This window comes from Falco peregrinus, chromosome 6 (genome assembly GCF_023634155.1).
Source record: "Falco peregrinus isolate bFalPer1 chromosome 6, bFalPer1.pri, whole genome shotgun sequence".
Classification (NCBI taxonomy): Eukaryota; Metazoa; Chordata; class Aves; order Falconiformes; family Falconidae; genus Falco; species Falco peregrinus.
In genome coordinates this window covers 22368787-22393047 of record NC_073726.1, presented here as the reverse complement: position 1 = coordinate 22393047, position 24261 = coordinate 22368787, and the positions used below count along the sequence as shown (strand labels likewise).

The 24261-nt window shown below is 47.9% G+C and overlaps 1 protein-coding gene across 2 annotated transcripts; it reads right to left on the bottom strand.

The window, feature by feature from the left end:
• Positions 1–50: 50 nt before the first annotated feature.
• STRIP2 (striatin interacting protein 2) lies at positions 51–24261 on the bottom strand. Of its 2 annotated transcripts, XM_027783715.2 has the most exons (21): positions 24127–24261; positions 22525–22594; positions 21434–21508; positions 21196–21330; positions 20880–21000; positions 20488–20556; positions 20268–20374; positions 20023–20150; positions 19514–19699; positions 18070–18293; positions 16672–16737; positions 15944–16007; positions 14800–14871; positions 14428–14502; positions 13065–13162; positions 12396–12522; positions 10357–10457; positions 8176–8242; positions 4686–4790; positions 4089–4293; positions 51–1972 (listed from the first exon to the last, which is right to left on the bottom strand). In XM_027783715.2, exons 1-21 carry the CDS (start codon positions 24259–24261, stop codon positions 1722–1724), a joined length of 2481 nt encoding a protein of 826 aa, XP_027639516.2. In that variant the 3' UTR covers positions 51–1721. The 2 variants fall into 2 exon arrangements, with proteins under 2 accessions (XP_027639516.2, XP_055664355.1); XM_055808380.1 differs by lacking the exons at positions 51–1972; positions 4089–4293; positions 4686–4790; positions 24127–24261 and adding an exon at positions 6191–7162 and having other exon boundaries at positions 22525–23754.

Genomic DNA, 24261 nt, shown 5'->3' with positions numbered 1-24261 from the left:
AGGAAGCATTTAAATTAAGGTGCAGGAAGAAAAAAAAGCTTAAGTAAATGTACATGCTTTAAAAGTTGCTCTGGTTTATTTTGAACAAAAGCATATTTAAAAAGGTGAGTGGGTTTACTAATGCTATTTCCATTAAAAACACCTTTTACAAACGCCATTTAGGAAACACTCTCAGTTGAATTCTACAGCAATAAGCACAAACCCTGTAATAAGTAATACTTGTGGTTTTATCACTTGTGTGCTTGATATTTTGTTAACAGTACGGCCTAAGTGCTTGCCTGCACTATATTAACACATGCTTCTGTGACAAAAAACAAACTCCTGGCTTCATGGCCAGAGGGAGGTTAGAGCCAGGACTCCCTGTGCTGGACTGATAAAATTTTGTAGAGGAAAGATTATAGTTTGCAGGCTCTGTCATAATACTAAAGTACCGTGAAGCCCACCCTGCCTTCTCAGTGTAGCCCTCAGAAAGCACCATTGTCTGAGGAGAAGGGACTGTCACTCTGCACAGTGCCAAGGGCTGAGATTCACTCAGCAGGTCAGCCCTCATGGGTTTCCAGCCTGCCTTCAGCTGCCATCCCCATGCAGGGCAGCTTTACCCAAGTGTAGCGTTTGCATTGACTTTATAGAAAGTTTATAGCTCTAATATGCTATTCATTCTGAAAGTTACAGACTGCAGTGTCTATTCTTTTCCTCATATGATGGCAATAAAGCGTTAACCAAAGCACTTTTCCTCCCCACTTTAAGACTTGGCACAAACATTCCCCTGAATAACCAAAAATCTGTGCAAAAATTAGGTTATTTAATGCGGCATTCACGGTCTCCTCCAGGGTTAGAAGGGCTAAAAAGCAATGAAGAAAGCTATCTGGAAACCTAACAGCTGCAGTAAGTATCCTTCAAAAACAACCAGGTGGAGAGAAAGAGAGGCGATCAACATCCTTTACAGCTCTAAACACTGCACAGTGAACAGAATGGTGGAGGAAAAGTGGAGCAGTGAAAAGGTAATGGATTACTATCCCTGGTGATGCAAAAATTGTCAGTTGTGGAAGCAAGGCTCTGTAAGTCAGGTTGTGTAATCCCAGCAGCAGTAATGCCAGCCTAGGGACAAGATGTAATGTCATCTCCTTTGGCCAAGTCAGCCTGTCACCTCTGACTGAGACTGTCACAGCCAGTGCCACATATTTCTTATTTTCAGCTTCATTAGGAAAGCAGGGCAGCTTGTTCATGGCAGCAGGGTGTTTGAAGCACATTATCAGACAGCCATAACTGAATAAATGAAAACAAATTCAGCACAGCGTGGAGCATTTGGGAGAGATGAAAACCTTTCACAGTTGAGATACTTTTACAACAAATTTACTTACATGCGTGAACCAAGCTAAGAGACAGACCTGGACTCAGCTCTCGTACACTGGTGTCAATCTGAAGTAAAGACCAGATAAGCTCACTCTTGACACTGCCACTATTGTGACACTGGAGCCTCGTCTGTGGCCTCTGTGCAGGTCAATTGATGCTGCATGGTCTACAAGAAGTCACAGGAAAGGGATGACCTCCAAAAAGACGGGAGCTGCATACTCAGGGGTCTCTGGGTCTCTTTGGAAAGACCATAATCTTTTTCCAGCTGTGCCTAAGAACACCCAGGTCCAAAATAATCTTCCTTTCCTCAGCCTGTAGCACCTTGAGTCCTTATTGAGGTGGGACTGGGGCAGGTGAAGGTGGCCTTCTCACTGGTAGTGCAGCAGCTCCTCCCAGCGAATGGGCTGGGAAAACACCTCCCGTTCCAACCAGAGTTCGTATGAGTACTGGAAGTCTTCGGGGAGCTCCAGCCGCTGTCCCAGCACGCTCTGCAGGCAGTTGTCCACTGGTGCAAACTCTGAGTCTTGAGGTTTGTCGTATCTCCGGCTATTGAAGGCTTCAATGTTGGCCCTCAGGGTGCATTCTTCAGCCTGGAAATCCCATGGTCTTGCATCAATATCTGCATTGAAGAAGAAACAAGACCGAAGTATTGTGGAAAAAGTAACTCTGGTAAGGTTTCAGCAAAAGTAAGGATGAAGATTTTACAGCAACCACATGCCTGAATTGACCAGAGTATTAGCCACTCAGTTATTCCTAATCAATTCCCATTATGTATGCATTTCAATTTAAGGTATTTAAATGAAATATGTTAAAATAACTTGTAAATTAAGCAGAGTCAGAAAGCTTCCTGTAGAAATGCAATTATTTCTGCTCTGTGGTGCTCTTTAAGGACTCTATAATTACCAAGCTCCTGCTTTTTTCAGAAAGGCCCCACCACATCTACTGAAAATCTCCATAGATGTCTCAAGCAGAGACCAAGATTTAATGCATATAGCTAAAACCTGGTGAACTTCTTATGAGCTACTGAAAACATTTTTTAAAATTTAGACAAATCTAACTATGAATGATGTTGAAAAGCTAATAACTAGCTGTAAGAACCATGATATTTGAAACAAGTAGTATTACCTCAACATGTAACATGAAAAAAAAAAGTTGTATTTTGAAAGTTGGTCTTTATGAGCTCTCAGTCTATATGAAATAGTTATTTGCTCCATAAAGGTTCCATAAATTCATTGGCAAAGCTCAGCTGTGCTCAAGGGGGGGAAAGGTCCGAGCTGAGTATCAAGCCAGACATACAAAGATAAAAATAATTACTCCAGGAAAAACCCTTCCAGACTGTGTCTCTGAAAGCCAAGTTCTTCCCTGGCAAACTGTCCAGGTCAAGATGCAGTCTCTGCTAAGCAGTAAATTGCGCAATTGAGTGTTGCATTATGTTGCTGATTTAACTCTTTTCAGGGAAGTGGGACACACACAACAACTTATCCTTGGCATCTGTCTTAAAATTGCATTATTCTCAATATTGCCATGTAAATTCAGTTGTTACCGCAAACCCTTGCTCCAGGCCAGGTGATGTAGGTACTCGTCTTCTCCTGCTCTTTTGGAGCATATAGTGCTCAAGCTATTTAAGTCACCCAAGGCAGGCAGTATCCCATAGCTGTACCCCGTTAGTGGCATAAGGCAGCCCTGCTGCTGTATTCATCCCAACAGGGAACAATCAGCTGAAAAAGGCAGTGACAGGATAGCGTTTCCCATAAAAGAAAAGTAGTTCCCAGTCTTCCCCAGCCTTTCAGCTCTTTGGTTTTTGGGGGAACTCCACTAGCCCTAAAGTAAAATTAAAAATATCAAGTTTACTTTTTCATTCTTCTGAATTAATGTCATAGGGGTATCATGAGTATCAAAAGCCTACAAGTCTTCAAAAATTTATATTTTACAGTTGAACACCCTAACATAATTATAATGCTTTTCTGCCTTGGAAAAAACTTAGGTTAGGCTTTTACTTTTTGCCCTGTTTTGTTTTAAAACAGGAATGCTACCCAATTTTCCTACTTGATCCTTATTAAAAAGAAGATACATGCAGAGCAAAAATTTCAGACTATATTAAGGCAAAATGTCATTTTAATACTTTTTTTGCTTGTCCTAAGCTTGGCTCAGTTGTTGAAGCAACTGAGTGTACTTACAAGGGAATAAAACCATGTGGTCTGATGCACCCTGTGGATTAATACATGAGGAACATCAGAAACTTCATGGCGTCTCTCAAAAAATATAGATTTGGATTACATAAGAGCTGTTTAAACAGACCAGCACATCTAGTCTGTGCTTCAGCTTAAGGATTCAGAGTATCCACACTGCCAGGATGTAACCACTGCTATTTCTGAGGTGTGAGCTGCAGAGCTATCAGTCAGATCTTCACTCCATGGCCATCCTAAGCAGATACCAGGACAATTTAGTGGCTTGATGACAAAAGTGATTTGGGAATGCAAAAGTGCAGGCCTGGGCTTGGCGGAAACTCTTGTCTTGGAGACTCAAGCTGATTATGTCTCATTCTGATCTGATTATTCCCACCTTTCCTCATGCAATCAGTTTGTTCTCTTCTGATGGTGCTGAACGGTGCCTTAAAGCTTCTGAAAAAATCCCCAATACTGACTCAAAAAAGTTTATAGGCCAAACCACACCATACCCCTGCGAGCCGATTTCAACTCTGCAGGCAGAGAAGATGCTTCCCTGGCACTACTCACCATTGCCATAAGCCCAGTCATCGTTCATGCGGTGCCGCACCTTCTGGTAAATGGCAGACATGGTCTTCATGTTGCTTTTTCTCCACTGGCGCCCCAGGTATTTGGTCTGGATTTTCAGCAGTTTGAGGACATACAGCTGCATCATGGCCTGCTTCACCTTCAGAGCTCGTTTCAGTATTGGGGCTGACTTAAAGACTACCAACATCTGTCAAGAAATCAAGAGAAATTAATGCAATGTGTTCAAGAAAGCCCACAAGTACTGTCTGTGCAGCTTTGGGCACTAACACCCGGGCCACGTACAGTACAAACCCCAATCAGGTCAAACAGGAGTGTTCAACATAACCAACACTTGCTGCACAGGGCTTGAGGGTCATAGAAATAAGTATTACTTGCAGAACAAAAAGCATTTCTGCATTTAAGGCTCAGTCTGTGAAACAAAAATGGGCAGATTATGAAGCAGCAGAAGCTTCACCACTGCCAGAAGAAAGTCTCAGCAGGAAGGCTGGGCTGAAGCCCACTGTATAGAGCCGGTGACATGCTCAGATTGCAACACTGGCAGCCCACAGCAAGACTTGGGGAGGCGGGACATCACCTTACCATTGTCCTCGAGTGTTTCCACTTGGTCAGCTTGTTGAGGATCCTCAGCAAGTTAATGCAGGAGAATAAATTTCTCCAGCAGAACTGGTTGTTGTCTCCAGCTTCCTGCAAGTGGAGAAGGAAAAGTGTAACCCTAACTGCAGCGTCCAACACCACTACCACAGAGATATCCTTATGCTGAAAGTCTATTTTTACTGTCCGCACAGGTCTTTTTTCCAATGGAGAGTGAGCAGTGGAGCTCCCTCCTCACTTGGGTTATCATCATGCAGCTGACAAGCCAACAGATTCTGGGGAAAACCGTTCTGAAAGACTCAGATGTGATCAGCATTTTAATTCGCATTTAGGTTTAGAGTAAGAGCTAAGATAAATCACATTATTCCATCATGGGAAATATATATTGTGGTAGATTTGAATTCGTTGTTTACAGTCAGAGAGCAAATTACAGCCTAGTGATCAGCACTGCTTAGAGAGCAGGTTTTTGTTAATTATATAAATTAATTCCTAAATTACCACATGCTTAGAGGACATATTACAGACAAATAAAAGGCAGTCACATAATGCAGGATGACAAACAAAAGCATTTTTATCAGGAGGATAAGATTTTTCTCTAACAAAGTTCCCTTCCAACTTAAGTGCAATTGATAGATTATTTTAAATATTAGCTAAGCATAAGCACCTCCAACTCCAGGTTGCGTAAATATTGCCTGTGGCACATTTGAGCAGTAATTCCACTACAGTAACTTGCTTTATGCTTGAACAGCACTGAGCACAGCAGAAGTGTCCCACAAATAACCTATTCAGCGATGAGAGCGGAAACAAATGCTGCTTAATTTATAAGCCACTTCCAGCAAGCTACAGCTTCATGGCTGTAACAACTCATGGCAAAAACTGCAGCCTGGTGCATGATCCAGGTTCTGGGCATCCTCGGGAGGAGTCTGAGGATGACCCCAGGGAGCCCGTTCTGTCAGAGTGTCTAATCCAGCTTTGAAACTGGATTTACCCAAGAAAATCCTGCCAGCATAATACCTTTGTTCTTAAAAGCAAGCACCAAACCTATCATTTCAGTAAGCCTGTAAAATGCTATTGTACATACAATTTTTAGAGGCCAAAAAGAAAGTGGTTCTGACATTTTATTTAATTCTGGGATTTGGTACAAGCCACTTTGAGCCAATGCACTTTTCTGGCAGTAAAGGCTATGCCTGTGCTGGAGGCTCCTGTGCACACAGCAGAGCCCAGAGGTGGGATGTCACCAAGGTGCTCGCAGATGCTGCATGCAGCTCTGAAGGTGCCAGCTCAGGAGCAGCACTCGTGCAGTTTCGTATCAGTGCCCAGTCCTAATATGCTCCCTCTGCACCAAGTAGGTTTTTTTCCAAAAAGACCTCAGTAGAATAAGCTAGTACCCCTTTCATAGGCAGCTGGATTTATTTTTGTCACCAATATGATGTTGTCTCTATAGCTTCAAATAAGTGAAAGGCTTTCCATCAGATTTACAGAACGAGGGAATAGGCTAAATGGACTTTAATCCTCCATTTACCCCTGTCTCCTGTTCCCCTCCCCATGGCACCACGACACAGTACAGCAGGGTCCTCTGCAGCCCCTTCCTCAAGCACAGGGAGCTGTGACAGAAGAGTGGAGATAGGGACCAGCAAGGAATCAAAGAGCTTGTCCTACAGCAGGAGGGGTGAAACCTGCGCGACCTTGCTGGGACTGCAGCCACTCCTGATTTATATCATGTGGGGACAGCAGTTACCCCACTGCCAAAGGATCCCTCATCTGGAAACAGCACTGCTGAACTCAGCCTGGTTTTCCATGGAAGGAAACTGAACACACAATATCCTGTGTGCAACCCACTGAGAGTATAATCATCTGTTCTGTCTGCTGAGATATGTGTTACGGCTGGGATGTTAAAATCAGTGCATCAGAGTGTTAAAAAAAAAGCTAAACCAACACACAAAGTGTTGGCTGAAGGAACATAAATACGTGCATAAGCATATGCCTCAATTACCATGGCATGTTTAATTTCTATTAAATCCTTACATTCATGGGTATCCTCCCGAAGACAAACACATGGTAAAATTCAAATTGGTTTCTGCATATTTTGTAATTAAATTAACCTCCGATAAGGCTAACGTCCATGTCTGCTGGAGGAAAGTGAAGAGGCACTGTCATTTAATGCAACAGCTCCCAAATTGGGGACCAGTCCCTACTGGGAATATTTTTCCTAAAAACGTTCAGTCTTCTCCTACAGCCGTAAAACTTAGCATGAGTGTTAAGCATGAGTGTTAAGGATTAGCGTGAGCCATGGGAGTACTCAGCAACGTGTCGCTAGATGTCCCCATTGGGCCAGGACATGTCGCTGGGAGCCTGTCAGGGACACAGCCCTCAGCAAGTAGCCCACGGACCAGCACAAAACAGGAGACTGATGGTGTTGATAAAGAGGAAGACGATGTCCAGGAGTTGTCACCCCGAGCAGGTACCTAGAAGGAGGCAAGAAGCACTGGCAGAAGGGCACATGGAACGCCAGTGGAGGACTGAGCCAGCACGCCGGCCATGCATGATGATCCCACAGCACATCCACCCGCATGTGCTCCACAGCAGGTTTTTACATAAATTTGTTCTGGCATAATAAACTCACAGTGGGAATTTGCATTGCAGTTGGCACATCAGGAAAGCCATGGCTACAGATCCAATAAAACCAGTTTGGTTGTCCTGGCTGACCGCAGCCTCAAGGATTCATGAGCAACTTTGGTTAGTAGAAACTAGGGAAAATCTTCCACTTTAACGATTTTAACCTTTACACAGCTAAGGAAAACAACATAGGCTCAAGATTTTAGCAGCCAGGCAACGTGAGATCATCCTGGCCCAGACTGGTTTTGGTCAGGCTGCTTCTTAATGATTCCTGCATCATTTAGCAACTCACTTCCCTCTGATCCCCCTCCCTGTTAACTCCAAAGTTTGTCCCTGCTCTGCACCCTATGCGAGTCTAGCCTACTCTGCATTTGAATTATTGCAGTTATGAACCTGCCAGCATTAATGTCTCATCTATAGTCCATATATTCACACAGGTCATCATGTTGGCTGGTCTTCATAACACTTAGGCTCCCCTCCACAGGGAATTTGGCTCATTCCTTAATCTACTGGCATTTTATGAAATGTGAGTGCTCATGGCAATTTAAACCTGGGAGGCAATGGCCTCTGGGCAAATCCTCTTCAAAAGGAGGCTCTCTCATTTAGAAAAGTGAAAGGGAAAACTCTAAACCAAACTATTTTTATGGGTTTCACAAGGCCAGCAGTGCCTCCTCCCCAAACTCCCCACAGCTGATCAGAATAGCGATGGGAGGAATTTTCAAGTCTGGGGGGGGGAAAGAAGTCTAATTTTGGAAAGGTTGGGGGTACAAAAAAAGAAGACAGAAAAAAGAAAACAAAAATCCTTCCTCACCCTCTCACATACCGCAATACTGTTTACAAGGACCCTTTCTGTGCTGCTTACCAGGCTTTCTGCAGTGAGCTCAGGCAAATCATAGACTGTACAATGTGGATAATCCAGGACGGAGATGCTGCAGAAGGCACAAAAGAAGGGACTTGTTAAGAACCAGGTAAATATGAAAGCAACTTTTTAAGATGATCTACATGATTATGCCCAGCAATCTGTAATGTCTTCTTTCCCTGTGCTTGGGATTTGAATTGCAAAGGCAGCAATGCCTGATGCAACAAGTAGTTTGGATGCGTAGCAACAATCCCATCTCCAGCAAGCCACATTGGGCACATGAACCAGCCTGCAGCTGGTGCCACGTGGACATGCCTCCTTCCTGCACTTCCGACTGCACAGATGGCATCCAAATGGGCTCGCAGCCTCACCGCTGCCTTGCGTCTCAGCTTAATGGAGCACGTCGATTCCTCTTGGCTCCAAAGCACATCCTGAGTGCATTAATAAGGACTCAAAGGATTTGGATCCATTAAGACATGAAAGATTAGTTATTCATATGTATATTTTTAAAAAGGGAAAAAAAACCACAAACCCCAGATCTTAGGTTATAATGGAGTATCTGATTATCAGCAAGAAAATTAATGAGGGCATCAGGTCTTTCGAAGCCCTCCAAGCCTATTGCCTCTGTAAAAGTAGCCAATAAAAAAACCCAAGAAAAGTATACAATATGTGTGTGTATATATATATATATGTAGTGTATGTATACACACACACACTCTGATGCTATCCATGCCAAGACATATACCAATCTAAAATGAAGCATGCATTGTCACACAGCTTCAGTTCTTGTGTCCCCTCTTGTTTGCTATTTTTTGTTTTTAACTTCAGCAACCGAGCAACAAGCTGACTTGACAGTCACTGAGTCAAAGGCGGTCCAGGATGAAGACCCAAGGTCAGGAGATCCCCTCAAACAGGCTTTCATTTAAAGCATTTAGCCCAGGAAGGGCTTGTCTGACCACAAGGACAGATGCTCCTGCTGGCTCCTATCCATCATAACCCTAAAGCTGGAAGCGCCATGCAGATACAAGCAGGAGAGCTCAGAGGGAACCAGGTCAGGACAAGGAGCCACACAGCTCAATTGCCACAAGTTGTCATTGTACTGGCATCACTTCTGATACTTCCTGTTGCACCATCACTGGCCTCAGGTCCATACATCTGAACGTGGCAAAATTCCATGATCCTTTTTGCAGGGCAGTGCCTGACATTGCTCACTGTTATCTGACAAACTGGTACTCTGGCTGGACAGAACAGCTAAACCTCCCTGGATCAGAGCATCCAGCTGCAAACCCCACCTCATTTCACAGGTGCATATCCTGCCTGTGAAGCCTCCATCAGAATGCAGAGGAGGAAGCTAAGTGCTCCTGGGCTATGTTTCCTCCTCACTTATGTGGCTTTAAAGCACAGGACCAAAAGCGGAAATATTTATCAGCAAGATAATTAATATATTACTTTCTATTTTTTGATGCGTGCCTTCTCACATATACACAACCACACCATGCAGGAGACAAACCAGCCTACACACAGAGCTAAAGTGCATCAAAAAGCAAGAAAAGGGATCTCTTCATTATTCCAACAGCAACACTCCCCTGCAAATGGGGAAATCCAGCCCAGTGCTACTGAGTTGTGAAAGAGTTGTGTTCTTTCAGTTCTTACACTGAGTTGCAGTAGTCCAGCCAGTCCCTATGCAGGCTCAAACTTGGGCTAGTGTCTTTCTAAAATCAGAAGTAAAAGGCAGTAACAGCTACACAAAATCTGAAGAAGCCAGGCAGAACAGCTGAATTATAGCTCTATGAAGCGGAAAAGACCTAGAAGACTCTTCCCCACCTAATCTTCTTGAAGTTGTAGCCCATAGATGCCCAGTGGCACTGGACTGCTTTCCAGGAGTCCACATAAAGATGAAAATGGGCCTACTGCCAGCAAGGGAGACAGGTCTACATGCATTTCAGTAGTCCAGTGAGAGACTGGACACACCGCCCCCCCCCCCCCCCGCCCCATCTGTCCTTCTCATTAAGCAGAAGGTATTTGCTCCATTCCAATGTATTCCTTTAGTGAAGAGTATACTGCCCCAAAGCCAGGCTAGGGACCAGAGGTCACTTGGTCCCACCACATAGTCATGTGTTAGGGTTCCTCACGCACAAAGCCTCCCTGCTCCATCACCACTGTCTTTCCCAGAAGTGGCTGTACCTGTTTTTGGCAGTGATGTATGACATGATGTTTTGGTTGAAGAACTTCAGGATCAACGGGATGCAGTTGGCAAACACCAAATGTTGGGACACATACTCAAACTGAGGAAGAGAATTGAAATGGGTCAAGGTTAGCTGGAACAAGTGGGAGCATCACCTGGGAATGGAAACCCATTTCCAGCCAAAAGCAAAGCAGTCTTGATGGTTTGCTCTAGACACCTTGCAGAAGTTTGCTGTGTAAGGCTTGCATCATACACAGCAACTTCCACCAGATGGAAAACTCCAGAGCCATGAAGTGGACACACAAAATTTGTCAGTAGTTTAGGAATAGCTGCATGTAATGACTGCAGTGTAGCTTTTCAAAATATAATCTGTGGCAAAACAATATATGGATAAAAGGGAAGGAGATGTAGCTATTACATGAGAAAATATGATAATTCTATTGCTGTCACATGCTAATCCCAGTCCCTTTTCAAATTTTGACTGAAAAAGCACCCTTGCCTTCATAAATGCTTTTAATTTCTCTCCCCCTCTAAACATGAAATGGTCTGGGTACATACAGCTACATAATACAACAAATCTCTACTGTCCTCTAAAGAGACAGACACAAATAGCAGCAATATCCTATCCTATCCCATCCCATCCTATCCTACCCATGTCTGTCAATAATCTGCAGTCAACACCCCAAACCTGAGAGCAAACAAACAGTTTGTTCCTACATGTCTCATCTCAGCCTGGTACAAGCTGTCGACACTCTGCATGCCATCGATGACACCGCTGCCATTATTTGCAAGTAATCAGCAGTTCCCACTAGCTGGGATCTGAGATGCACTCACTGCTTGGAAATGCAGCTGCCAGCGACTAATATGTTACATAGGATACAAAGGTTACAAAGATAATGCTGAACTGCAATAATTTGATGGTGTTTCTCTGTTGGCATAAGAAATGCCAAATCTCAACACAACCGAGAAAAAAAAACTTGATTTGTGTTGGTGTGCAGGTCTGTGCAGTTGCTGCTCTACCAACGTGGCAGCCAGTGAGCACAGGGTGACCCCCAGCAGAGCCCAGACCAGCCACGCTCTCCGTTACCCTCCACTACTTTCTGAAAGCATTGTCTCAGACCCTGCAGTGGTTTTTGGGGTGCACCCTGAGACCAGCTTTGGCACTGAAAGAAATTATGATGGCTCACCCAAAATCAGACACAAAAGCAGAATCAGGGGAGAAAATCCCACAGCTTTCTCCAGACTTAGCAACAGACTGCAAGGCTCCTGCTGTCATGAAGGAAGAAAAGAGAGGAGCTGCTCTGGAGTAAAGTGAGAAAAATTAGTGAAGAAACGTGGGGGAACCCTGAACAAATGTAGTAACTGTTGTAAAAATGTAAGGTTTTGTTTCATTTTATCCAGTCTAATATATGGATTTATATTTATCCTTAGATAAATATCAGTGGGCTTCATAACACAGATGGATTTGTACCATGTTGAAACTTTTAAAAGGAAAAACATAAATTGAAACCACTAATTGTTTGACTTGCAGAATGGGTGGAGAACTGAGCTGAGGCTCTGTAGAAACCAGAGCCTCAAGATCTTGATCCTGATGAGGGACAGAAGACTAGATTAGTTAACCTCAGGAGGTTCTACCAGCACTATTTCTGGTTGTTGGAGATTAGAAAGAGCAAAAGAGGGCCTTGCCTAACTCCCATTCCCTTCCCCCTTCTACCGGGGAGGCTCATGCTCATGATAATCTCCTAAATTTTAATCTGATCAGCCACAGTGTGAGTTTTTCCAGAAGTCTGAAAACTCCTTCCACGTGAGTGGAAACAATTCTGTCAAAACACAGTCAGAGATATATTGCAGACAGGTTATTCCTGCCTGAGTAACCCTATACAAATCCTTGCCCAGGGCTAGGGTTCACTGCTATGGACAAGCAATCTGCAGCTCCTCATGGAAACCCTTCCTGGACAGGTCTTTTAGGAGAGGGTCTATCTGGACACACCGGCTTCAAGACCAGCTTGGCAGTGGCTGACCCCTTCTCTATGCTCACCTGGTAGATGTGGTTCAGCTTGAAGTGCTTGAGGAGCAGGAGCAGCAAAGCTGAGATGCTCTTCACGATGATCTCTTTGTGTCTGTTCACGTCAATCCCCAGTTTCATGCTCTGAAGAACGGTAATGCTGTGTTGGAGGGAAAGAAGGCAGCAGCACAGTGGATATGGGAACAAGGAGGACTAAGGAACTGTTGAGTTCATATTAATCTGGACAGGTTCTGCTGAAACAGGGACCTTCAGTTCCCCCTGGGACTCCCATTTCCATCCTCTCCTGCCTGGTGACAGCAAAGTGCACTAAAAAAAGGGGAAAAAAAAGCTGATTGCCCTCCACCAACAGTCCTGGGGGAGTGGTATGAAGGACACCTGCCATATGTTCACGTATCTTTTTGATTTGGGTCAGTTACCATGATTTTATGATTTATGCCACTTAGCTAGCAGAGCACAGTAGCTGGCAATTGTGCTCAAATTGTTACGCTTTTGAAAAAACAGCATCACTTCCTTGACTTTCACTCCTCTGCCCGGCTGGCAACAGTAGCTTGCACCTATCCAAAGAGATGTCCCCAAATCTGTAGCACTCCCAGACTTATTGGCAAACCCCAACTCTCCTGCTTGGCCCAAGACTTTGTGGCAAAGCTGGGATGGCTGGTGGCCATCTTGTCAGGGACTTACGGCATCTCTTCAGGCAACACATCTGCCAGGATATTGATGGAGTCGGTCTTGGCTTTGGAGGTGGGTGCTGCAGCAAGGAGGATCTTCAACAAAGCTATCTGCAGAAGAGGGCGGGCGTGGAGAGATGGTCCCAGGAAGAGGCATTCCTTCCTTCCCCTTCACTTGCTGAAATGGGACAACTTCAAGCCAACTCTATGGGGTTTCACTAGTACAAGCTTGGTTTACCATGATGGACTGACTACACCACAGCTCAAATTCTCCTTTCATACCTTGGACAGACAGGCCAGGTGCAGGAAGCACAGCAGCTCTGTTTCAGCCTTAATTTAGGGCATCATGAACCCCTGAGCTCTAGTAGTATGAATAAAACAACGCAAGGGACACTTGGAGCTTAATACATTTAAATCAGTGTTTCTCTCTCCCTACAGACAGAGTGCACGTGACCCAAATAGCATCTCAGAATCACAGATTCACAGAATGGTTTGGGTTGGAAGGGAGCTTAAGGATCTAGCTCCAACCCTTCTGCCACAGGCAGGGGCACCTTCCACTAAACCAGGTTGCTCGAAGTCTCATCCATCCTGGCAACATAGCTGAATTTCAGGACATGCATTGTATTCCTCTGGGAATCTCTTGGGGCCATGGGAAGGCTGCAAGGGATGCCCCTGTAAGGAAGATCATAACCTACAGAGTCTCCACGGTTTGAAAGCTATTGAAAGCACAGCCAGGTTGCCAGAGACCTGAAGGCATTAGCACCTTGTTTGCTGAGCCATGTAAACCATGATGATGGCTTAGTTTGGTTCCTGGCCCAGCTAGCCACCATGCTCAGAGATCAGCACAATATTGTAACGAAAAATTAATCTCAGCAAGAAAAACAAAGGCTCAGGGGACCAATAAAGTCTGTAGGTTGCTGCTTGAGGTCAGAAGTGAAGATGTCTGCATCAGTATGCAGTAAGTTGCTGGTAAATAAATTGCTGGTGAGTCACAGCTCACGCACCTCTAGAGATGACACGAGGCCATCCCTGGCTAGGTCTCCTTGCTGTCCAGAGGGAAGGAGCCAGCTTTGAGCTCCCACCAAGGTGAAGAACTTGGTTCCTTGCTCCCAGTCCTCTGCACACATCCTATTTTCCAACCACTGACATATCTCCAACAATTTGACAATGTCCCTGCGTATCTACACTCCTTGATCCTCTCAATGACTCTTTCTGGACTGTACTTTACACCCAACACTGCTCTGGATTCCCACCAAAATCTCATCATTCAAGTCCTGAACACACCCCAGCAGCCTCGTGCTGAGCTCTGCAGCTCACAGACTGGGACCATTCCCCACTCAAAAGCTCTTCTTTGCTTTTAAGAAACAGGGACTTACCATATACTGGGGGAGATTGTACAACATTGCTCGATACAAGACCTCACAAGGGGTTTCTTGGACGTCCTCTTCCCCCTAGCACACAGAAACATTAGAAACAAGGGAAAATTAAGTATTTCCAGTCCACACACTTGAGATATGTCAGTCATCTCCATAAAACCCAGCCTGGGGACTTAATGATGGACATAGCTGCATGCTGACTGCAGGAAGCTCCAGGCCTTTCTCCCTTAATACAACTAAACAAGATATGGACTTCTACAAAAAAGAGCATCCCAGGTGTGTCCTAAGGATCATGGAGAATGTATGGATTTCTATGACACCTTGGAAATCTTGCACACATCTGTCTAGTGATGGGGTGCAGCAACTTCTTACCAGAGACATGGGGCACTTCTCCAGCTCCTCCTCGTTCTTGATCTGGATGTCTGAGATGGAAACATATTTGTGCTGGAAAAATACACAGAGGTAGAGCAATATCACAACTGGAGGTCAGTGATGACAACAGTTGACGATTTCAGTAATATCCGAGTTAGGTATATAGGTCACAGCAGATATATGGAGAACTCATCTTTGTGTGGGACATCCCTCTGTCCGTGAAGCCCTCCCCACATCATGCTTTTGATTACTTCCACCTGCTCCTTCTAGGATCTCTCTGTAAGTAAATGGAGAGGGGCAATCCCCTCCAAAAGGCAATCCAGACCTTAGATAGGGACAATTGGCCTCTGGAGGTGTCTCACTCAGCGTGGAACGCTGCAGGAGCCAAGACTGGCCATGCTTCCCCCTGAGAACAGCACAGGTCTGGGCATGTATGTCCAAACCCAACTCTGAAAGTCTGTTATCTTCAAAGCACATGGCAAATGCTCACCAGGACAAAGCAATGCCCTTGGATAAAGGGAAAGTCCAAGCACTGGACAATTTACTTGGAATTGCAGTGAGGACTCGGTTTTCCAATTTTTGCCCCACTTCTTGCAAGAAGCTCCAGAAGGCTTTCCTGTCACAACAAACAAGGAGGGATCTTCTTACTCCTTCCAGCAACTGTGTTTCAGCCAGAGGTTAGATGTGAGGCTACCACACTGCATGTGGTGGATATCCAGCCCCTCTCAAGCTGTTCAGACCTTGAATAGATTAATCAGATTGTCTTCCCAAGGCAGAGAGCAAGAGCTCAGACTGAATATGTTGCCGTACATCAGCTGAAGAGGAGCAGAAGACTAAATTCACATGAAACATTTACTGTGGGCTGAGAGCATACATATGACGAACCTGAAACTCATTCCAAGTGCTGTATCACAAAATTTGTGTGTAGACTTGATGCCCTGCAATCCCCCTATGGCCTTAGTGATCTTGGTCAATGATTTCTCCACCCCCATGAGATCCCTATGAGTCTAATCCCACCTCAGAGTATCTGCTGAGTGCCACGGAGCAAAAATAGCAAGGGATGAGGTTAGACAAGCTGACTGCCACTCAATAAGCCTTTCTGGGCTGCTTCACCCAAGCACTACACATGGAGCCACCATCTCACCTGCTTCAGTGTCTTCACGCTTTCATGGATGGGCCGTGGTAGCCCTATCAGGGTTTCAGTGTCTCTGTGGAGGAGGAAAGAAGGTAAGTACAAAGCTGGGAAGGAGATCTGTGTTCAAACACTTCCATGTCATACAAGGTAAAAAAGGGAGCCTGTAGTCTACTGAGTCTATCAAACGCATCCCCAGTGTGTCAGGGATTAGAAGAGGGGTTGATGTGAACTGTCCACCCTCCCACCTCCTCCCCAGCGAAGCCTGCACAAGAGAGGAGTGACACTGGGTAAAATCAGGTCTCCATGTGGAGCCAGCTTGAGCCCAACACTGCACCTAAAAATGAATATACCCTGCTGACACTGTACCAGGACAACTGTGCACTTGCAGCTTGATTTATTCACAAACTGGGTAATTTGTTGTGGATACCACATTGTCTTGACTCCCTCCCACATCAAATCAGTCTCTGGCTTGGGCCAGGGGTCACTTATTCTGGGTTAGGTGTGATTTTTAATAGAAAGAGGTCCTTGGAGACCAGCACCTCCAGAACATGTTTTTGTAACACTGAGTGCATTGCTGCAGCCCCAGCAAAATCCAGTGCTGTGCCACATCATCCCGAGCGTGCCTTAGGTTGGCTGAGTTGAGAAAACCTGAGCTTTGTGGACCCCTCCCACCAGTTAAACTGCACTGATGGAAGCTACGGGACAGACTTTGTTGGACCTATACATGTAACACTCACTGTCCCAGCGTGAATCCAATGAATTTGTTCCTACTTGCTTCCAGGAAATGCTCGATGTCTTTCTGTCTGATGGAGCAGCAGAGAAACAAAAACAAAAAGGTTGGAAAACAGACATATACCAGACCACTGCCTACATTGCTCAGAAAGCACTGCACTGTGGGACCAGCAAGAACCTTTGAGCTTTCTAGGATTTATTTCTGGAGGTCTTAATAGCAGCAGGTGAGAGCCACCATTGCTCTTGTTGGTTGGGAGCAATGTGAACCAAAACCAGGTGTATTTGCTGTGCAAGCCCATGGAAGAGTGCAAATAAATGGACAGGAGTTCTCTACAATCAGCACCTTATTTATCCACCTTCTGTGCTCCTACTACATGCATCTTCAAGTAGCATCTGCTCTCTTTGAGGGAACAAATGTTGTCTCCACAGTCTGGCAAATCATGTGGTGCTCCGAGAGAGCAAGCTGACATCTTGTCCACCCTGGGCATCTTTCATGAGAACTGGTCAGGGTCTCAGCATGACAAGTAGGACATGAACTGTGAGCCAAGGCTCTCACAGGCAGAAAGAAACCCAGCTGCATTTCCAGGCACCAGCCAAGAAAAACAGCAATCATTTGATTTCAAAGCTGAGAGCATTAAGTTACGTGGAGTACCATGGCACCATGTGTGCAGAGACCCATGTGGGAAATGAGTTCTTGCTGTGTCCCTGCGAGGAGTGCTCTGGATAGACACACTTACCTGTCACTGCTCCCGCATGAAAAAGAATGTATTTGTTCCTGTGTTTTAAAGATACTGTATTAAATCCAAGTTTTGGATCAAGAGCAAAAAAACTCACGTGGATTAGAGGGAAAGGAGCAGAGGTTTTCACTCTCTGTTCCTAACGCTCCCCCATATCATGTGTAGCATGGTCTCAGGAAGGGAAGGCACCAACTCCTTTGTTCTTAGATGTTTTTCTCCAATCTTTCACCTTAGAGCAAGGCCACTCAAAAAGGCAGAAGAGTCCCACTCAACAAGCAAGAGGCAATATCATTAACCAGTTCCCAAGATGATTAGTCTAGGACCTTGCCTTACTAAGACCCATCGATATTGGTTGGAAAAGCTGACCCTGCTCCCACAGCACTCTAACACAAGCCTCCTTTCCAGTACAACCTGGCAAGCCAAAAACAGCATTGCCTTTTATTGGCCAAGCTTAGCCATGCTTGCTTTGTAAAACCTGGGGAAGGGCGCAGCTAAACCCAGTCTAGAAAGGACCAACCGAGATAAAAAAAAAACAAAAGAAGTGGAGTCACTTCAGTTCAACTTGCCAGAGGCCAACAAACTTGCCACAGACTGATGTTCAGCCTGAAATGAACTCCAGGACAGGTCATGCCAGGGGAAGATGGCAATGACACCAGATGGTTTTACCTGACTTTGGGGGCCCAGGGGAGCCCTTTGGGAAATGACACCCTTTCAATAGGCAGGCGCTGAGCAGGCATTGTGGGGATAATTGCATCCCGCTCCATCAGGTCCAGTTCCCCCTCGATCCCGCTGTCCACGTCGTCATTCTCCTCTTCATCGACTCCTGCTTCATCATTCTTGAAAGGGTCTCTCTCATTGTAGATATCCAAACTGTCTTGCTTCACCAGGGGCTGCAGCAGAAGGGGAAGGAAAAATTCAAGTCACTCTGTGGATTTTATTTCCCTCTCAGCTGCTGGCACCAGACCTCTCTATCCTGGAAGGCTCAAGCTCCCAGACATTCCTCAGGTGAAGATTTCCCTCCTAGCTGTTGCCACCAAAGCCTGGACAAGGAATAATCCCCTCTGTACCTCTAAACTTGCTGCTCTAGGAGGTGTGACGCCATTTTCCATCTTTACTTTTGGAGCTACTATCTGACTCTCCCCTAGTATAACAAGTGTTTTCATGCTTGGACCATAGCATGGCAGCTCCAAGAGTGGAGCTAAAACAAGGCGAGCTTGCTGTAAGCAGTTTGCTCCTTAGTGCTTATCAGCCCTTTGCCATAGGGTCAGGATGTCCTCTTGCTTCCTCCAGATCAAGTGCATTGTGGGGCGGATCTGCCACAACTGAGACTGGTGGATGAAAAACCGGACATGAGTTGGCGATGTGCGCTCACAGCCCAGAAAGCTGATGATATCCTGGGATGCATAACAAGAAGTGTGACCAGCAGGTCGAGGGAGGTGACTCTCCCCCTCTGCTCTCATGAGACCCCACCTACAGTACTGTATGCAGCTCTGGGGCCCCCAGCACAGGACAGACATGGAGCTGTTGGAGCAGATCCAGAGGAGGGTACAAAAATGATCAGAGAGCTGGAGCACCTCTGCTATGAGGACGGGCTGAGAGAGCTGGGGCTGTTCAGCCTGGAGAAGAGAAGGCTCCGTGGAGACCTTAGAGCAGTCTCTCAATACTTAAAGGGGGCTTGTAAGGAAGATGGGGACAGACTTGTTACTAGGGCCTGTAGTGGTAGGTCAGAGGGTAACAGTTTTAAGCTAAAAGAGGGTGGATTCAGACTAGACATAAGGAAGAAATTTTTTTACAATGAGGGTGGTGAGACACTGGAACAGGCTGCCCAGAGAGGTGGTAGATCCCTGGGAATATTCAAGGCCAGGTTGGACAGGGCTCTGACCAACCTGACCTGGTTGGAGACATCCCTGCCTATGGCAGGGGGGTTGGACTAGATGAAGGTCCCTTCCAACCCAAACTGTTCTGTGATTCTATGAAACTGGAAGACACAGGAGCACTTGGGGGGAAAGGGAACCATGCTCCCAGACACAGGCTGGCTTCTTGAACAGGTGATGGTCTGCACTGGAAAACCATCCTGGGCCACGTGCTAGGAGGATGCACCTGCTCTTACCCTCCGGCTGCGGTGACCACGCTTCTGCTGCTGCTGCTCCATGAGCTCGATGGAGTAGGTGGGAGGCGAAGCAGCACGCATGCTGCGCATCACCTGGATACTGTCCTCTGGCAAGGGTGGCAGCCCCAGCTCCTCCCGCTTCCTCACCTTCATCACCTGCAGGGCTTCAAATCCACCCAGCGTGAACTAGGGACCAACAAAAGAGTTGAAATAGCAGGGAGCAGACATCCCACCTGGACTGCATGGTGCTTCCAGGGGAGCCATCAAACTGGAGAGTTGAGGATGAAGACACCATGTCACTGGTTCATTCTCCAGACTTCTCCCCCACCCCACATCCTCTGCATGGCTCAGACCAGCCTCATCCCAGAAGAAACTGCTTGCCTTGTGTCAGCTTCCTGTGCCATCCTAAATAACCTCGTTATGGTTGGATTGAATAGTAGGGAACATCCAGGCTGCATCAGCACTATTCCCAAAATGACTAGTCTCTGGAAAAAGGGGTTTGCACCCACCAGAAGCACCTTCCAGAGCAGGAGCAGGACCTTCTTCATGGGGAAGTGTGGAGCATGGCCACTGCAGAACTTGGTCACCATTGTGAAAAGCAGAAGAGCAAATGGCTCTTCAGTGTGAACAGGGAAACCTGGTGGAGAGAGGGACCAGGAGCAGGTTCAGGGAAGATGCCCTGTCCCTGACGTCTCCCCAGTGGTCCAGCATGACAAAAGGAACTTGTTAGGGCACAATGAACTTTGTGGCTCACTCAGCTCCATCCTGAAAGTCTCCCGGCAGGTTTTCCACTCAGGAGGATCCACCTCTTGCTCCACACGGATATTCTCCACCATCAGGTACATGACACTGAGCAGCACTCTGCCAGGACAGCATGGCAGGCAGGTGACACTGCCAGCCAGAGGCCACTTTTTCCCCACAGGCTGTCCCATGGCCTCCACCCAATATGCTAGTGGGGTTCTGAGAGGGTGTACCTGAGCTCCGTGCTGTCGGCTAGCGAGATGGCTGGCTTCCTCAGGGCACTGCTGCAGGCCTGGCTGTTGCTGCAGGGAAGAGGATGCGCTCAGCGCCAGCCACTGGGCACAGGCTGCTCCTCATCCCAACCCTCTGCCTATGTCCGCAGTGGTGGGAACAGCACGCTGGAGGACATGCCGTGGCTGCAGCACCTCCCTGGTCCTCAGTGAAAAGGATGAGGTAGGAGAAAGAAGAGGACAAGAAGGATAGGGAGAAAGAAGATGAAGACGAAGGTGAAGAAGGAAGAAGATGTCGAGGAGGGTGGGGAGAAAGAAGATGAAGAAGAGGAGCGTGAAAAGAAAGAGTAAGGTTAAGAGGACAAGGAAGGTGAGGGCAGTGTGGGTCCTCTCACTCAATCTCCATGTTGAGGAGCTCCAGGAAGGCGGTGAAGGTTCCCAGCTGGTACAGGAGGAAGCTGTTGTGCCGAGACCAGTGCAGGACATCGCCTTCATTATCGCAGTCTCCAAAGACACCTGGAGAGGCCCAAAGGAAGGCACTGGTTAGCGGGGAGCTACCTTTGAACACCTGGAGCACATGGGACCATCCTGGGAAGGAACCTCACTGCACCGACCTGCACAACCCCAAGAGACGGTTTCTCCCAAGCCCCCATCCTGAAGCCAGGCAGCAGACACGTGGCCACATCCAGACATGGGGGATGTGGTCCTTACCCTGTGCCAGGTAGAGGATGGCCCTTGCTACTTTGAGCCGCTTGTCCCTGCTGACCACCTCTAGCCCATCCAACAGGTGCATGATGTAGGCCTTCTGCTGAGCCCCATCCAGCTCCAGCCACCTCCTGTCCTGCACTGGAAAGGGGACACAACAATCAGCTGGGTGCCTCCCCAGGGGTCCCACTCTCACCTTGGGGGGCTGCCCTGAGCCCTGGGGTGCCAAGCCCAGAGCTGGTACCTTGAGTGTGAAAATCCTCCTCGAAGCACCTCCTGTTGTTGCTGAGCTCAGGCTCCTCGGTGTAGCTGTAGAGCTCTGATGGAGAAAGGGGTCAGGAGGGACCCAGAGGACTTTCACCCTCCTCCTCATTGCCAAATTCCTTGTGGGGCTGTGAAGCATCCCTGCACACCCAAGGAGATATGGGGCAGAGACCTAAACTTATCCCTGAGCTCTTCTGCAGCTCCAGGGAGCATCTCAGAGCCACCCTGTGCTAACAAATTCATCATTTTTATCCCCACGCCCAGGCTGAGCTGTTTCCACACTCCTGTCCACAGCGATGGTGCTCAACCTGCATTTGCAATTTCATAGGCCTTTTTGGAGGGCCATTTTCTGTCCCAGTTAAGGCAGTTTGGAAAGGGAGGGACCGTCAGAGCACCCAGGCAAGACCTGTGCTGATTTCACACCCAGCAGCTTGGCCATTTTGGGACCTACAAATAGGGGCTGGACTTGAAAAGACACAATGTTGTGCCTGTTCCTATATAATTCCTATAGTCCTGTGGTGCTGAGCAGCAGCATGGGGGACTGAAACAGTCCTGCAAGGGAGGAGGAAGGATCTGTTGCAGAGAAAATGTGCTTTAGCCAGGCCAGCTCATGCAGCTGAGACACACAGAGCTAAAAATAACCCCTTTGCTGGTAGAGACACGCTCAGGACCCCGAGGGTTACAGGGCAGAAGCAGCCAGAGTTGCCGCACAGCAGGAAGATACAGGATGAGGACTTGACCCATAATGGCACCCACAACCAGGGGTGACACTTCCCAGCCTGGGCTGTGCCACTAGGCATGCCACCCGTCCTCCCACCCCCTGCACACCTGTCATCACATCCTGGGTAATTTGGAGCACAGGGTAATCCCTGTGCCCCCATGCATCCCTTTTGCTTGTCCCTGGGGAGCGAGTGGCTCTCTATTAATAAATCCCTCTTGCTCTATTCCCGAAGGATGATACCACTCGATATCCATTCCCCTATCCCGCTCACCCAACTCCCTGAGGGATTTTTTTTCCCCTCCCTGGCAGGCATCTATTAATAGCAACGCAGCTCCCAAATGCCACTTCACCTGCTAACTCGGAGCCGTGGCTGTCAGCATCCCCGTATTCAAACTCCAGGTTGGGGCAATCCACCGAGCCCTGCGGAGAGCATGTTGGGGTTAGGCTGGGGGGCCGGTGCATCCCCACGGATATTTTGGGAGGCAGGATGGCTGCCAGTGCTCTCTGCCTTTGCATTAAAGGTCCTCCAACCACCGGAGCAGCGATTTGTGCACGGATAATCTTGATGCAGGTTTCCAGGGCACAAGTGGGACGTCTGCATGAGGCTACTTAAAATACAGTGCAAATTTGGAAGGCGAATGTAAAAATAGCATTTCTCAAGTCCCGGGGAAAGAGAGGCAGGACCCAAAGTGCCAGTGAATGTTTGATGCATTTCAAGAGCCTCACATCTGCTTAAAAACATTGTCTGGAGCTGGTTTGAAGCAAAGGTGCCCAGGAGGATGCAAACCTACGATGTTCTGTCCTCAGCATCCCAGATCCAACAGCTTTTGGGGCTGGGCTTTGGCTTTCTGAAGCCCATAGGGTTGTGGATCTCCCTCCCTCTTCCCCTGCAGATGAGGAACTGGAGCATGAAACTTCGCCAGAGGATTACGGCCGGGCAGTGAGAGGGCGACCGCAGCCAGACAACCCAATGCCAGCATCATGCTGCTGTGCCCCGGGAAGGGAACACATGAATGGGTGATCAACTAAATTAACGTAATTTCTCATTCTGAGTCCCAGCAGCCCTTCTCAGCAGATGCACATCATCACGATTAATATTGATGACCCCAGAGGATGCGCAGCTCCGGGCTGAGCCCGACTTGCTCACAAACACTGGTTTCTCACCCAATTTTTGCAGCCAGGCCAGCGGGCTGGTTCAGGGAGCTAAAAGCCGACAAGGAATTTGGTGAAGTGCATGCAGCGCTAATCCGCTTTATGAGGCTGAGCCAAAGGAGAAAAGCAACCCCCAAATTCATGGGCAAGGCTCGGGGGGCCACGGCTCAGGCACCATCCCCGGGGCAGGAGGGACCCTTTGTGGGTCAGCTGTCCCTGGGGAGCCCCTGGACCCACAGCTACTTGGTGGGGAAGCTCACAGGGGTCCTGCGGTGGCTTTATGGCGGCTGGGGGCATCAGTCCTGGGCTGGATCGTGGTCTTGCTCCCGCAGCCTGGCATCTGCAAAGCTGGACAAGCACAGCTGGGGCAGAGCAGAGTGATGCAGCCCGGGGTGGTGGTGGCTGTTTGGGCAGAAGGGGTGAAGCGGCGGGGAGGTGGTGGTGCATTGCGACCTCTGGACCCTGGCGGGGGGTGGTGAGGGTAAGTGGGTGCCTGGAAGGTGTAGGGGAGCTCGGCGCCTAGCTGGGCCCCCAGAACACTGCCGACAGCTCTGGGAGTGGGACGCAGAGGTGGGGGGCAGCCTCCCTGGGGTCCCCACTCCAGACTGGGCACCCTCCACCCCCGCGGGACCCCCTCAAAACCCCAAGCCGGGGTGGAAGGAGGGGCGGGGAGCACCCCCAGGGCCGGGAACCCCCCCAACCCCTGACTGGGCTCCTTCCAGCCGCAGCCCCCGGGGACCCCAAGTGGGGGCGTCCCCGCATCACGAGCAGAAGGAGCCCGGGGGGACCCTCGCCCTTACCTCGGACTCCTTCCGTTGGCTCCTGAACAGCTCCCGGCTCTTGGGCTGGGGCTGGGGCTGCGGCGGGGGCTGGGGCTGGGGCTGGGCCGGCCGAGCCCGGGCCGGGGCCGGGGCCGCGCCGCCCGCCGCCTCCAT

Excerpts from the sequence above, each read along its gene's own strand:
- STRIP2 (XM_027783715.2), bottom strand. The coding sequence starts at position 24,261 with ATGGAGGCGGCGGGCGGCGCGGCCCCGGCCCCGGCCCGGGCTCGGCCG. Across the intron at positions 12,523-13,064 it reads GTGTTGCCTGAAGAGATGCC|CATTACCGTTCTTCAGAGCA; the intron begins GTAAGTCCCTGA and ends CCTCCAACACAG. Across the intron at positions 10,458-12,395 it reads AGCTGAACCACATCTACCAG|TTTGAGTATGTGTCCCAACA; the intron begins GTGAGCATAGAG and ends TCTCTTCCTCAG.